This window comes from Trachurus trachurus (assembly GCF_905171665.1).
Source record: "Trachurus trachurus genome assembly, chromosome: 8".
Lineage (NCBI taxonomy): Eukaryota > Metazoa > Chordata > Actinopteri > Carangiformes > Carangidae > Trachurus > Trachurus trachurus.
The window spans coordinates 20,815,516-20,830,891 of NC_139905.1; the positions used below are offsets into that span (position 1 = coordinate 20,815,516).

At 44.6% G+C, this 15,376-nt stretch overlaps 1 protein-coding gene across 1 annotated transcript; it reads left to right on the forward strand.

Annotated features, from left to right (window-relative positions):
• Positions 1-855: 855 nt before the first annotated feature.
• On the forward strand, positions 856-14,453 carry LOC310989397 (sphingosine kinase 1-like; the record flags this gene model as incomplete). Its single annotated transcript, XM_083976434.1, has 5 exons — positions 856-1,282; positions 7,493-7,642; positions 11,492-11,586; positions 11,955-12,070; positions 13,538-14,453. The coding sequence occupies 5 exons, from the start codon at positions 856-858 to the stop codon at positions 14,451-14,453; spliced, it is 1,704 nt and encodes a 567-aa protein (XP_083832560.1).
• Between the last annotated feature and the right edge of the window lie 923 nt (positions 14,454-15,376).

Below are 15,376 nucleotides of genomic sequence, written 5' to 3' on the forward strand. Positions count from 1 at the left end.
ATATCGCGTGAAGACCTTTTTATGCGTCGGAAACGTCACAGAATACGTCACTCCTGAGTGGGTGCGGTAAAAGTTTAAATTTTTTTCTATGAATTCAGTTTGCGTTTTAATATAGCAAACTAAGTGCAAAACGTCTTTAATTAACAAAGACTTAACTTAACAATTAATGTTAGAATAGATGTGAAAAGTTAAACTCAACTGACGCGTGAGTAGGGGAAAAGAATAATTCAACTTACTGGGTAAAGTAACACATTCAGAATGGCTCTTGAATGTTATTTTATATTAGCTAGTTGTCAGTAACATTTGATAACCTCGAGGATCTTTTATATTGTTACTCAGCAGTCTCCAAATGCATTGGGATAAGATGAAGCTATGTGGGTCTCTCGACTGTGGATTTTCAAAGGAATTTGTAATTAGGAAAAAAATGTAGAATATTTTAAAATCTGAATGTTAGGCTATTGGGAATGTGGGTGTTTAGATAAGCTAGTTGAATTTTAAATTGATTGGCTAGCTATTTGTATAGCCTTGCCTGCCCTACATGATTTAATTAGTGACTTATAATAAACTATAGGTAGTCCCACCTGCCTGCACTAGGAGCATGTGGCTCTAGTGCAGGACAGAAAGTATTAATTCCTCAGGAGGAGTCTGGTGTCGGCACAGCCGGCTGCGCTCTGCTCACTGCTCCATCATTGCCATTCCCCTTTCGGTCACTAGGGAGAGACTCTGAACTAGGAAAGCTGCTGTTATCGCACTCCAAAGGGTCCCACAGCAGGCTGGTAGTAGGATCCGAGTCTGCACCGCACCACCGCCATCCGCACACCGGCCTGCGGGACGCGTCGGCACTCTCCGTCCGGGATGGAGAGAGACGCCTCTGAACCGGATCCATCCCGCCAGCGAAACGGGGTGGTGGGCGCGCTGTACGGGGAGTTCACCGACACGCTCAACGACAGGGTCCGGTACTCGGTGAGCTTGACGGAGAGCGCCTTGACCATCCAGAGGATCTCCTCGTCCCCCGGCCGGACTAAGGTGGTGTTTAACTTGACCGACTGTATCGGCTGCCGGGCGTACCGAGGGCCGGACGGCGCGGATGTGGGCGCCTACTTCACAGCCTATTTCTACCCGTTCAAGAGGCGCTGGATGAGCGCCGGAGTGGCCCGGCAGAGAGTGGAGCAGTGCTTTCGGGTCGCGCTGGTCCAGGACCCGCTCGCCAACCTCCAGGAGGCTGAGAGGTGGGCTCATGCCATCAGAGATGCCTCGCTGCTGCAGGCGCCCCGGAGAGACGGTGAGCACTGTGGTGGGGGGCCATGGGTCACATCACTTTGAAGTCTGAGGGTTTCGTTTTAACACACAACTTCATAAACCTACAGCCTATAGCTTATGCCTACCATACATGCAGTAGCCTACACACAGAGATGGTTATTTGGATGAGACGAATGATAGCCTACCACCGGATAGGATGAAATTATCTGTGACAAAAGTCCCCTGAAGTAGGGGGCCACTTGAAAGTAGGCTAATCTAGGCTGCCCTGACTTAAGCCCCGCATGATCGACCACGGTTACAACTTCCTTTAACCCAAAACAGGTTTGGCACATTCTGCCCGCTCTCTCTCTAACCTGCTCCACCTGCTGAGAGAGGTGATCCACCTGCCAGCAGCAATTAACAGCTGCCTCATTCCAGTCAATGCTCTGGATCTAAAACACACACACAGAGGAAACTGATCACTTAAATGATTAGATTTCCTACTGATCCTCTGTCACCAGTGAGTGTTCACTGCTGCTCATCCTTCATTATTCCTGCTCAGCAATTTCCCATTGAAATTACTATAATATTGTTGATGGGTGGAAAAAATCATATCAAAACAAAGGCTGTTTTTCATCCTGCTCTGCAGCAAGCTATGTCTAATTAGGTCTCATCATGTCTCGCTCTGTTTAAAATGCAGACTGTCCTCAGGTTCCTTTGTCTTCCAGTCTCATTAGCTTCTTCAGGCTCCATCCTGTTACACTGAGACAGTAATTACCATGTATGAGAAGTGTTTATGCAGTTTATTACCCCTATCACTCATCTGGGAGGAGATGGTGATACTTGGGTCCCAAAGTGCTTGTGTTTATCGTTAAGGTGCCAATGTAGAGTCAACCATATATAAGGTAAGATATCCTTCACTGCAGCTCCACCCTCCAGCTACAGCAGTTCAAAGATGGAGCAGATATTTGACTTGGCAGTGACTAATTTGGGATGTTGGTCACCAAAGATGGAGGCGAGAGTTGTAGTGGCAAGATGTGGAATGAGGTCACCGTCCTGGTAGCAGCCCCCAGGTGTACACTGCAAACACAGAGAGAGACTGGGCTCTGTGTGATGATGATGAGGAACATCCAGCCCTCCCTCTGTTCTGCAGCCAGCAGGACTTTGGGTTTCGGCCCTGCATGCTGGGCAGGCAGTGCAGGCAGATGGTAACCTAAGAGGTAACACCCCCCTCCTCCTCCTCCTCCTCCTCCTCCTCCTCCTCCTCCTCTCTGCTCCCACCTCAACACCCAGTCACCGTCCTCTCCCTGGACTCATCAAAGAGCCCCCAGCTTCTCAGACCACACATACTAATCATCGCTCAGCCATCTTACAGTTTTTTAGTCTCCGCTTTCAGATCTTCTTCACTTCTTTCGAACACAGCGATGATGTGATCACACATCATTAATTTATAAGCTTGTTTTAGCATTCCAGGATTCAGGCCAGCCAATAATACAGTATTTAGCAGAATATATTATGTCTTTTAAATGAGTAATGTGGCGCTAATATTTCAGAATAGCTGCTTTTCTCTGCCTTGTTGCAGAGGGTGTATGAAAGTCAGTGTGATTCACTAATCCTTCATATATTTGAGTGTTTACCCCCTAAGTTAATTGCATGTCATCTCATCTGGCATTGCAGAAAGAGCGGTTGGATTAGCACAAGATTGGTATTTAGACAGAGAGCCACGACTGTGACACACTTTCACTTAAGTATAAAGTGGATAAACTTGAAATGTCATATGTGATGGTTTAGTTAATGATGATAATAACTCAAATTTTTTGTGTGCGTGTTGACATCTATGACACCAATTGTCTCGCAGGTTTTTTATTCTTACTGCAAGTTCATTGGAAAGAATGAGCCGTGAATAATGAAGTGAATACACTATGATACAGTCCTGCTTACATTAATGGTCTGCCCAAGTATTTTCCTTGCTTAGAAGCTTCACAAGTGCGTTTGCATGCAAAGGGGATGAGTTGATGGTTACTTGCTTTGACTTTTCCTACTAGTGGCTGCCTCCGTTGCTATCGGCTATATCCTCCTCTGCTATTCAAACAGCTGGTAGGAGGCCCGTTACAGATTTAACATTTATACGTTTTTTTTATTCTTTTGATTCAAAGCGTGCAGCACAGGCTTTGTACGCTGTATTGATTTTTCCCCAAAACTTATACTGACTCAGAATGAAAAATCCTTGAAAAATTTGCAAATGTGTGCCAGGTTTTTATTACTTCTCCAGCAAGGGAGGGAGACGAGGGCTGAATGCGTCACCAGACGACCTCTCGCCCCGTCCAGATCTCTGGAGCCTTTGTCTCCCGCTCTGTGACACACGGCTGTGATGGCCTGTCAGCGCCCCCCACCCAGCCTGGTGATGCCTCAGTGGGCAGTGGTGTTTGTACTCTGCAGACCTTCTCCCCCTCCTCTCCAGCAAACACTCACCCCCAACCCTGGAATTCAGCTTGTTTACAGACACGTCAGTCCAGTCTGGATATAGTGTCAGTTTCACTAAGACCGCTTTCACTGAATTGCCCACGCGTTTGTTTCTGCTCCAAGAGTTTCTTGAATGGTTTTTATGTTTTAGCAAATCCCACCTGTGCCACAGTATGCCATACTGGAAGCACATCACATCTTTATTTAGTATCTTCCTGTGGCAAACGAGACGGTAATGTGTTACCACTGACATATTGTCACATCCCGTCTGCCTGTCGCCTCTCTGCCTCTGCCTGCGTGTGTGTGTGTTTACCCACTCGCAACTGTGAAATACACACATCGCAGCTGAAAGTTTGCTTGCCGGTGTGATGGGGAGATTGTGCCCACAGGTATTTTTGACTTCACATCACAGACAGAGCTCACATACACGCTCACACCCTGCATCTATCTTCCTGTCACAGGCTACACGCGCGCCCACAAACACACACACACACACACACACAGGCACACACACACAAACACAACCCAGGAGGAATCTCCAGGAAGAGGCCATTTTCAGAGACATGACTTGGGTCAGTGCGTTTTATCTTTTTGGTTAGAAGGGGAAAAGATAACAAATCCTGACTGCAGCCTGTGTTTACTGTTTTATATGGCATCTTCAAGTAGGAGGTTTATACCTTAATGTAAAAGTATTATAACAATAAATCAAGCATGTAATTGATGCTGAAAAATACTGCTAAGAAGTATCAGGCCTGTGCTCTAAATCTGAATGTAACAATGATTACGTTTATTGGGCAGTATATTAGGTACCGTATAGTCTGCTAAATTAGTTCTGCTGTAAATCAAATCTTCATGGAGGTTATGTTGTGATAAATGTGATCGAACTGGATGATATAGTTTGTGCCACTTTTGGCTGAGAGATGCTTTTGTCTACCACACAGAATACCAGAAACAATCGATCAGTCACTTCATTAAGACAAAGTTTATTGCAGGGCTGTGATATTAAGCTGCAGTTGTTATAGTTGTAGGTGAACCTAATTAATTGATAACTTAGTCGACATAAGAGCTTCATGATCACCCATAATATAACATTAGAATGATGAAAATTATATTTGACCAAATAAAGATTCTCTTTTTAGGTCATATATTATTATTATCATCACTATGTGAAATAACCTCCCTAATCCCTCTTTTAATAATGTAATGCACTAAGATTTGCTCACAGACAGGGTCAGGAACTTTTTTAAGTGACTGAAGTTTCTGTTACTGTTGTAGTTTATGGCTCCTCTGTCGAATCCCAGTTTGTGTTTCCTTTCCCTTCATCACAGTGACTAACAAACTTCCGCTGGCTCTGCTCCAGCACTGAGCTCTCTGCTCCTTGCAGTGACTGTCCTTAATTCAGCAGTTGTTGATGTTGGTCTGATCAGCTAGCTCAGCAGTTAGTGAAGGCTTCTCTCTCTGCCTCTCTCTCTCTCTCTGTCTTTCTTGGTGTGTGTTGGATCAAATGACTTGTTTATCAAAGTGTGGTGTTGCTTCAACCACAATGTAGAGAATTGTGATGTTTGTTACAACTACAGCGATGTCTGCTGTCTCACCCTCGATCTGCAGCGAAGCTCACTAATCAGAGCTGCTCTGTGACTATACAGGCAGCCTCTTTTGAGACAAAGTAGCACATTTTAAAATGTATTTATGTGTATGGGTTTAAAAAGAAAAAAATAAATGGGAAATACTTAATTTTGCTGATAACCATGGCCAATAATTGGATGATTCCTACTTGTTTCCGAGTGAATTAGCTGCATGATAATTAGGCTGAACGGTCGTTTCACTCCATTATTCATTAGTCTTTTTGAATTGCTGGAAAAACCTGAGATCTGGACAGCAGTTCAGAGGTGTGGCTCTATTGAAGAAGAAACATAAGCAATTTCTCCACCCTATCTGCCTCTGTGTTTTATGTGACATGAATTCCAGTGCAAAGGTAGGATTTGTTTAAGGATCAAGGGGGGAAAAAAATTAAAAGCCATTTCACTGTCAAAAGACAGTTTCCACTATATTCTGGAAGTGTAGAGAGGACCTTTGTGTGAGAGCCACATTGTGCTGTAATACAAGTAAAAAACAATGGAACCCCTGTGTGGATGAATGGAGGCAGGGTTTGGTATGTGCCTGTGTGTTATCCCACTCTCACCTCACTCTTCCTGGTGGGTCCAGTCCACATCTCTGTCTCTAAGATATTTTTATACCCATCATAGGTCAGATGAGGAAGACAAAGGCAGCAACAGCAGCAGCGCATCACAGGTCACACTACTGGAAACTGAGGCTCGCAAATGTCAAGAAGAAAAACACTGAAGCAGCTTAGACAGAGTCTTCATAGATAGTTACCAAGTCAAAATAACACACCTGCTAGCTTACTGTTGCTGTCTTGAGTTGTCTATTAATTATATGCAAGAGGTGGTGGAATTTACCCATCCATCACATTGTGTGCTTCTGATTGTTATGTTACCAAAGTCAGCATCAACTGCAGACAAATAATTATGGTGGAAATTCAAACTGTCCCTCGCATCCCAAAATGGAACGACTTTTTCTCCCCCTGTCCTTTCAGATTCACTTGATATGGTGAGTCTGTGTCTGCTTTAAAGGTCAAATGGATCCGCTGCAAAATGTTCCTCCAGAGGTGGAAGCTTTTCTCTGAATTCTCCTTAAATCTTGTAGTGGCAGCCATCAAGCGTATTTCAGTGAAGTGGTCAAACTGGATATTCCCACATGAATATGGATTTTTTAAAAAGAATGGGATATTTATGAGATGGAACAAGTAATTCATTAAGGCCCATTGTAGCAAGTTAGTTTAGCTTAGCGTAAAAACTGAAAGGGAAACAATTCATAATGCAAGTGTCTTGGTGTCTGTAAAGCTTACTACTTGATAAGTTGTTGTGCAAAAACCCAAGTGTAAAAACCTCAGTTTGCGTAATGACTCCAGGAAATGACAGAAACCGCTAAGCCAGAGAAAATAATAGATTTTAATTTCATTTTAGTTCTTGTCTGAAAAAAAAGGGATATAGTGTTTTAATTTATGAGCTTGATGCTATTGGTGTAACACAAAATGAATCACTTTGAACAGAGCCAGGCTATGCTGTGCTAAGCTAACTGGCAACTGGCTGTACCTTACCTCAAATATGACAGTGTTGTTGATCTTCTGATTTCGGCTAACTCTGTGTCAGAAATTTCATAAAAAGTTGAAATATTCTCATAATAGTGCAATACTTGCTCCTTTTTTTGTTTTGTCTTTTATCTTTCACCCAGTCAACTATGTTGTCTATCTTAGGTTTCTATTTGCATTAAAACCATACCTCCACAAAGGCCGGTGTGAACTGGCTAAGTAAGCAAATTTTCATCCTTGCAAGAGAGCAAAGTGATGTATCAATGAAGTGTAGTAGAAGTACAGTCCCTCCATTACTCTGTCTTTCCTTGAGAAACACAGGCAACAAGAGGATCTCCTCATGGGCATGAACACAACGGCATAAAACCACTATTAATAATCTGTAAGATCTCGACCGAGAAGCATCTGCAGGCTCTCTCTAGGAAGAAAGTAGCATGTCACATTACCGTTAAGCTTTGTCAGTCTCAGTCAAGCAGCCTATGCCTTTAAGTTTCCTTCGTGCATTCCTGTGCCACAGACCCTGAGGGACGAGGTTGTCCTTATACATTCTTTGACATATTTGATCATGCATGAGAAGATCTACACTGTCTTGTTTCATCTCTATCCTTCTCTTCAACCCCTCCCACTCTGTCTGTCTAGGTGTGGCGTATTCGGAGGTGCGTCGACCTTGCCGGGTCATGATTCTGGCGAACCCTCACAGTGGGCGGGGCCAGGCTCTGCAGCTCTTCAGCGGCCATGTTCAGGGCATGCTTACTGAGGCCGGTGTTCCCTACACACTCGTCATCACAGGTTAGTAACATGTGTACACACGCAGACCTTTGTTATTCACGCATTTATGTAACACTCCTCTTAACATAACCCTGACATGCAATAGCAGTGAGGGGATTAAACCCTCAACCCCACCGTGGACCCAATCATGGACCACTGATGAAGCTGTCAGCCCCCTGAGCACCCTGATCCCACCCTCCTACAGTTGCTTATATGTACGAGGGTGGATAGACATGCAAAACAAAATTGTTAGAATACTAATATGTAGAAATAATTCATAGTAGCCTAATCATTTTCAGTCGGTGAAACTGAAAATAACTTCTGAAATTGCTGAAATTTCCAAAAGTGAAATTATATGAATTGTAAGTAACCAAAGTGACAGGTTGTAGCTGTTTGATAAATTCCTCACTATTGAGTTGCTAACCATAAGTTACTGTGGAGAGTGGACACACATTTGTCTGTTTTATCGATTTCAGGAAGGCATTTGACAGGATTACTAATGGGAGGTTTTATTTTGCCCGTTAGCCTCTTTATTAAGCATCCGTGGCCTGTGTTGACAATTCTTTTCCCTTTGACAAAGGACCCAACTCTACAAATTAAAGCTGGTAGCTCAGATTGTGGGCATATTATTATATCTAAATGACAGTTGTATTTGTAGAACACAGAAAACATCTGCAGACTTTGCTCAACATTTTTGTTGTTAGATGTTTTAGACAAAAACGACAGAACACAAGTTCATGTTTTAATTTGCAATCAGTGTAGATTTACTGATCATTGGTCTGACGCCGAATGATGAGCATATATTAGGGAGCTGTTAGTGCTCTGGCTCAGTCAGCAGGTAAAGCACTGGGATCTGTACTAAATCTGTACTAATTCATAGACTAATCTGGGATTTCATATAACAATCCTATAATCCATGTGTGTAATTAATACAGGTTGTAACACTCCACATTATAGAGTATTCAATTTTTGGGGGGGAGTCCATAAATGTATTTCACTTCAGGCCATTAGTGGAGATGTGGGAGCGGAACTTGCAAACATCAGATATGAATGTCAGACATTTCAGCTTGTGAAGACTAAAATTAGATTTAATTGAAAGGCTTCACACACAGCCATCTCTGAGCTGTTGTGATGAGCTATTATTTTATTTAAATGATTTGTCATTTATTTTTCATAACTCTGTGATAGTCAAGATATCAGAAGAGAGATGCTCCTCATAGACAGAGAGAGAAAAAGTCCAAGGCTAATGCCACTCAGACAGACTTTTTCTGTTGTGTTACCTTGGTGGAACTGAGAAGTTCACGTTTTGTTTTCCTGCCCTGATGTTCAAGAGGTACTTTTTGGTAAAATGCTCTCCATCTTGTGTACACATTTTTTCTGGCAGGATGAAAGTAGGCTTTTGTTTCAGGAGGGAAACTTTTATAGGGCAGATTTTATTTGTCAAGTTTGGGGAGAGAAGGCAGAATATAGCTGTAAAATATCCCACAATTTTGTAATGAAATGAAACATCTGACCGCTGCAACTGAACCAGAACTCTGAGTGTAATATATACAAAATGACTCAGTGATGTCATTTGTGGTTGTTTTGCTTCTGTTTTAAATCAATTGAATGGACCCAGCATGAATTATTAAAGGTCACAAATACGGCCCATGAGTCCTGTGGGTCAGCGGGCCCCTTGGCCTACGTATGCCTGGTTATACCCATACGGTAATCCATCTATGTGTCTGATCACTGTAAGAACAAGTATGTCACACACACACAAGACTTAAATGGGCCTAACTACAGTATGACTGTCATCTCTGCGGCAGTTGTTCTATCAGTATTTATTATGCATTCGAAGGTGGCGTGCTCCCAGCAAACGTGCGCACACGCAGGCTCACATACACACACTAGCTGCTCGGGCGCATGAACACTGATACACATTAAATTCTCATGCAATTCACTGCAACCACTCCACATTCTGTATGAGTTTCTTGTGGCTTTTTGTGACCTTAAACAGTGTCATCAGAGGCTCTGAACTCTCATTGACCTCTCTCTGAATACCAAGGAGCTGCAGGGAAACAGAGACCGGCTTTAATGCCAAAGGTTCATTGCACAGTGCATCATTTACCCTCTGAGCTCTAATTGTCACCCTGACTTCCACTCCAGACCCAACTGTATTTGACAGGATCAACATTTAGACGTGTAAGAATAGTAACTTGTCTCTAGCTCGGTAGCACATCAGGTGAATCTCTGATACATCCCCAAGCGAGATGGAGTGTGACAGCGAAGGCAGAGGAAAAGGAGGGAAGCTGTCGGTGGTTTGTGTGTTTGTTTTCTTGAGAAAGAGGACTGATGTGCATGCAGGCTCTTTGTGCCGACTCCCGGGACTTATAAAGAAAGGCCAGCAGCTGGATGCTGATGAAAAAAGACAGAGTAATTACTTATGTCGACTCGGGCCAAAAGAAGAACGGAGCAGAATGGATAGGAACGGGGGTGGGGGGTTATGGGTCGCTGAGGGCCTTCGGTGGCTGGATACGGTAGCCAGCCAGATGTGACTATGAGTGGATTAACTGGCACAACATTTGCCAAAGGCGCAGCTCCTTGATGAATGTATCACATAGCCTTTGCCCAAGGAAGGACAAGTTCCAGTGGAGGCGCCTCTTGTGTCAGCATGTACCTTTTACATACTGTATGAAGCATCCAGTGTACCAAGCTTTATCTCCACCCTGGTTAACCCCAGAAGAAAGGCAGCAGAGTGTGACTTGAGGAGGGAAGTGCTACATTTTGAGTGAAACAACTGGAATTTACCCAAGGTTTTTAAATGTGTATTCACAGAGTCATCATCACATATCGCTAATAGATTTTAGGAAAACCACAAGTCGCCTCATTTCTTCAGGTTTATCGTGAGTTCATATACATCAACTGTGACCCCCAGAATAAGAAAGTGACTGGGAAGTAAAGCATCAGTCGGAGACCTGGCAGCTCTCAAAGTGCTGAGTCAGCTGTGCGGTGCAGTTACTCCCTCTGCCTGTGTCTGTCAACACAGCACTGCATCACTGCCTCCAGCCTCCCCGGCACACGGCAAACAAACAGCAGCACCACTGGGAGAGAGGAGAGAGGGAGAGAAGCCCCGGAGAGTGAAAGGTTGATGGACAGGAGTAGGTGGAGGCTGAGCAAAGTGAAAGGAAAGGAGACAGCGTGGTTGTTTTTATTTCAGTTGAGCCCCTCGATCAATATCTCGGCCGGAATGGAAAAATATTTCCTTCAGGATGGCAGTGCATCAATAATCACTAACTTCTTTGCTGTCTGCCTGCCTCCTTTTATCTCTCTCTCTCTCTGCACATCTTTTTCCTCCACGCACACTCGCACACAGTGTTACACTGGGGAGTCTCGGCTGCTAGGACTGTAGACTTTAATGCTGGCAGAATGAGCCCACAGAGACCCCCTGCAGAAGGACCCACTCAAGGCTGCTGCCAATAAAACTAGGCTGAACAAATAGCTCAGTCCTCTGCCGGCGCATTAACCAACATTTGCGCACGCACGCACACACACGCACGCACGCATACTCATACAGAGGACTGAGTGCACATGCACACATGCAGATATTTGTCGGTCACAGATGTTTGCAGGCCAGCTAAGCTGCCTTGGAGCTCTTGAGTAGCCACTGGATGGGCTAATGTGATATGTCTGGCCTGATAGGGGGAAATTGAATCTCTTTTCTGCCTAATCTCCCTGATCCTACCCCGGAGGCTGGCGATGAAGGGAGCGTGTCTCTTTCTCTTGCCCTTGTCCTTGTTTTTATTCTGTCAGCTTGTCCAACACTTTGCCACATTTTTACTGTTTCGTCTTGTTTTTTGTTTTTTCCCTCTCATCTCTCGTGTCCTTCAGAGCACGAGAACCACGCACGGGAGCTGGTGAGGAAGGAAGACCTGACACAGTGGGACGCTCTGGTTATCATGTCCGGAGATGGGCTGCTGTTTGAGGTGCGATCTGTTTCTGTTTCATGGTGACACCAATCTTAATCAGCTACTGACTGGCACTGACACTAATGATGTGTATGTAAACACAAAACCGGATTCTATTCTTAGCACTTTTCAGAATAGAACAAAAAAACTGGATAAAAATTTAATTTGTATTTAGACACGACAAGAGCGCTGCTGCTGCTGTTGCTCTCCTGCTTAGTGCTGTACTGTGGTATGAATGTATGAATCTTCAGCCAAGGTGGTTTCAGGTGCCTTGGCATTGCTATCAGTACATTTTTGTGGTTGCACACAGATGCTGGTTTTTCCATTTAGGACCGGGTCTGATTGTTTTGTTTTTTTTCTTTTTAATTTCTTCCTCCTCATTTTAGGTGATAAATGGCCTGATGGAGCGAGAGGACTGGCAAGAGGCCATCCAGATCCCTCTGGGTATTCTACCAGGTGGCTCAGGCAATGCCCTGGCCGCCTCCATCCACCACTACTCACAGTGAGTCAGTCCATTAATGAGTCATTTAAATGCATGGACTAACAGGGCAAAGACGGACCAAAGAAGAGCCCCGCTCAGCCTAAAAAAAGAACAATTTATCTCCTCTCTGTGTAATTATGCCAAAGGCTGACTGGGCACATCATTCCTCAGGAGGGAGGAGAGACAGAGGAGCAAACTGGAACTGCTTTGCTGTGCAGCAGGAGGTCATTTTAGGCTGCAGATAACTCTCAAAGGAATGATGTAATGGGTTTAGAAACTGGCACATTATGAATGATTATAGTCCCGAGTGCAGCCGTGGAACCAGTCAACCCAGCACGCATGCACTACTAACTTTATGTCATCACCATCTGCTGGTTGGTTGTTGGCACAACAACAAAGCAACAAACAGGAATTTATTTGTCCCTCTAGGGTTGTTATCCGTCTATTTAATGTACGGTGGCTCTGAAGGTCAAAATGCAATGACATTTCTAAAACCACAACAGTGTCTGAGAGACTAGGGGAAAGGGTGGGATTCTAGATTGTCTCTGAATACAGTCGATTCAGTTATTTCATTGGATGAGATACAGTGGGTTGGTGTTGGACTCTTCGATGCAATGACTGAAAACCTCCTCCTTGTACAGCGACACCTTTATCCAAAATCTATTTGTAAATTGATTTTTGGAAATAAACCTTAACAAAGCATTTAGCAGCTTTTCACTCGATGGAGATGGGTCGATTTTAGTTTAGTTTTTGCCGTCTTTTTCACACAGGTGGGAACTTACAAAAGGTCATTGTTATTTTTATCATTTGTGCTTGCAGGGCTTAAATTGCTAATTGGGTTATCATGTGTAGTCAAAATTAAATGCCAGGACAATTTTTGGGCACATATTAAATTTGGTTCAGACATTAGGCTAACTGCTCATATAATTTTTGAAAAACATTTTTTAACTTTCTATCTAGTGTCACCATCAGGTCAGCATTTCAATTTGCAGGGCCTAGATAATTACCAAACACCTGCAAAATTGCGTTCCCATTAGCCTCAGCTCTTCATTTTGTTTAGTGCTAATTAGCAAACGTTGGGAAGCTAACATATTAGACTCAGATGGCAAGGATAACATAAACACTGTAGGCTACCTACAATTACAACATCATTATGTTAGCAGTGAATGTAAATGAGTTGTTAACATGGTGATGTCAGCATTAAGCTCAAGCACAGCTGTGCAGCAGTAGCCTCACACAGCTGCTAGCATGGCTGCAGACTCTTTACTCTTGTTGAGGACAATGCAGATTCTCTCAGCTATGTAAGCCAGGGAAACTGTATCACAACTAGTGTATGATTTTGAATACATATTTTGTTACATATTCATAAAAATTAAATTACACAACATAAGTATACATTTTCTGTTCTACATAACAATTCATGACCGTATACTGTCATGTTGTGCCATGCTATGATTGCTTCTGACTATTTGGGTAACAATCCCTCAGGTCGCCTCCAGCGTGGAACGAGGAGCTGCTACTGAGCTGTGGCTTCATGCTGTGTAAAGGTCTGGTTGGCTCCATGGACCTGGTGTCGATCCATTTAGCTTCCCGGCAGCGCCTCTTCTCCTTCCTCTCCCTGGCCTGGGGCTTCGTGGCAGATGTTGACATCGAGAGCGAGAAGTACCGCCACGTCGGAGCCATCCGCTTCCTGATGGGCACCCTGGTGCGCCTGGCCTCCCTCAGAGTCTATCAGGGCAGGTTAGCGTATCTGCCCGTCAAGGAGGTGCTGAAACCTCAAAAAGGGAGCATCAAGGCCAACCACCCTCCTCCTACCCCGCAGCACCCTTCGCTCTGCTCCTCCCTTTCCTGTCGGCTCATCCCCAACCCCAACCCCTCTCCCAATCAGAGGACTCGTCACAATCACAACAGCACAAACTCCAACCACAACACCATCACCCAATCCTCCAACAACCCCGCCACTACCAAGAGACCCAAGACCCAGAGTGACGGTAAGGCCACAGCACTGGTGGACTCTCTTCTTCCGAGCCTAGACCAGCCGGTCCCAGAGAGCTGGACTGTCGTCAAGGAGGAGGACTTTGTCTTGGTGTTGGCTATCTACCAGTCCCATCTTGCTGAGGACCTGTGGACAGTCCCTGGTGCGATTGCAGACGACGGACTAATTCATCTCTTCTACGTGACAGCGGGAATCTCACGTCCTGCCCTCCTCCGCCTTTTCCTCGCCATGGAGAAGGGCGCCCACTTGGCGTGCGGCTGCCCCCATCTGGTGTACGAGAAGGTGAAAGCCCTGCGACTGGAGCCCATCTCCCCACAGGGCATGATCACCGTGGACGGAGAGATGGTGGAATATGGGCCCGTTCAGGCTCAAATCCACCCAGGACTGGCCAGACTCATATGTGGATGAACCTGGATTATCTTAATATTTTTTTCTGATTGCAGAGCTTTGGAGTTTGGCCTTTTATACTCAGTGTTGATTCCTTTTATGTATGCTGTGTTTTCAGAAGTGCCAAAGACATTTTATCAGCCTCTGGAAATTCCTCTATTTTTCTACATAAACAACTTGTCCTCTCAATGTTTGATTCAGGGTCAAAGCCATGGATGGTTGATGGTTGTTCTTGCTGCTGGCTGGTCCCAGCTTAGAGAAAGAGAGAGGGATTGTGAGTGTGTGTGTGTCTGTGTATGTGTGTGCACGCATAAGAGGGAGAGCTTTATGTATGTGCGTGCATTCATGTGTGTATGTGTGAGATTGTGCATGAGGAGCACACACAGCAGCACGGTGCATTGTGCACACTGCTGTCGGACCTCATAAGCATGACACACGTGAAGAGAAGCACATTTTCCTGTCCTGGGACACTCCTGAAGAAACCACGCCCCTTGTCCCACTGTGCTACCCCAGGGCCGTCAATCTCCCTTCTGGGCAACAGCATCACCCCCCCCCCTCCCTCAGCTTGGTAAAAAGGAGCTTTCTTACTGGGGAGATATAAATCCCCTGGGGATTTGATGTTGACAAATCTTTAATCTTTGCTTAGTTTTTATCAGAAAAAAGAGAAAAAAAATACTCAAACAATAACAGATCTAGACATACTAAGCGTGAGCGCCTAGTGAATTTAACCCCCTCGCCTCCTTTCTGTGTGCGCAAATTTCCTCCAGCTGCTAATGCATGAAGGCAGAAACCTGGCCGGCTGAGCTTACACCTCCACCTACGGTCAATCATCGTCCTGCACTGTCCGGTCTCTTACTCTGCTTGATCTGCAGCCATCATCATCAAAATGTAGGACCCACCCTCCACCCATCCCGTGCACAAATACACACACTCTCACTTTTCTT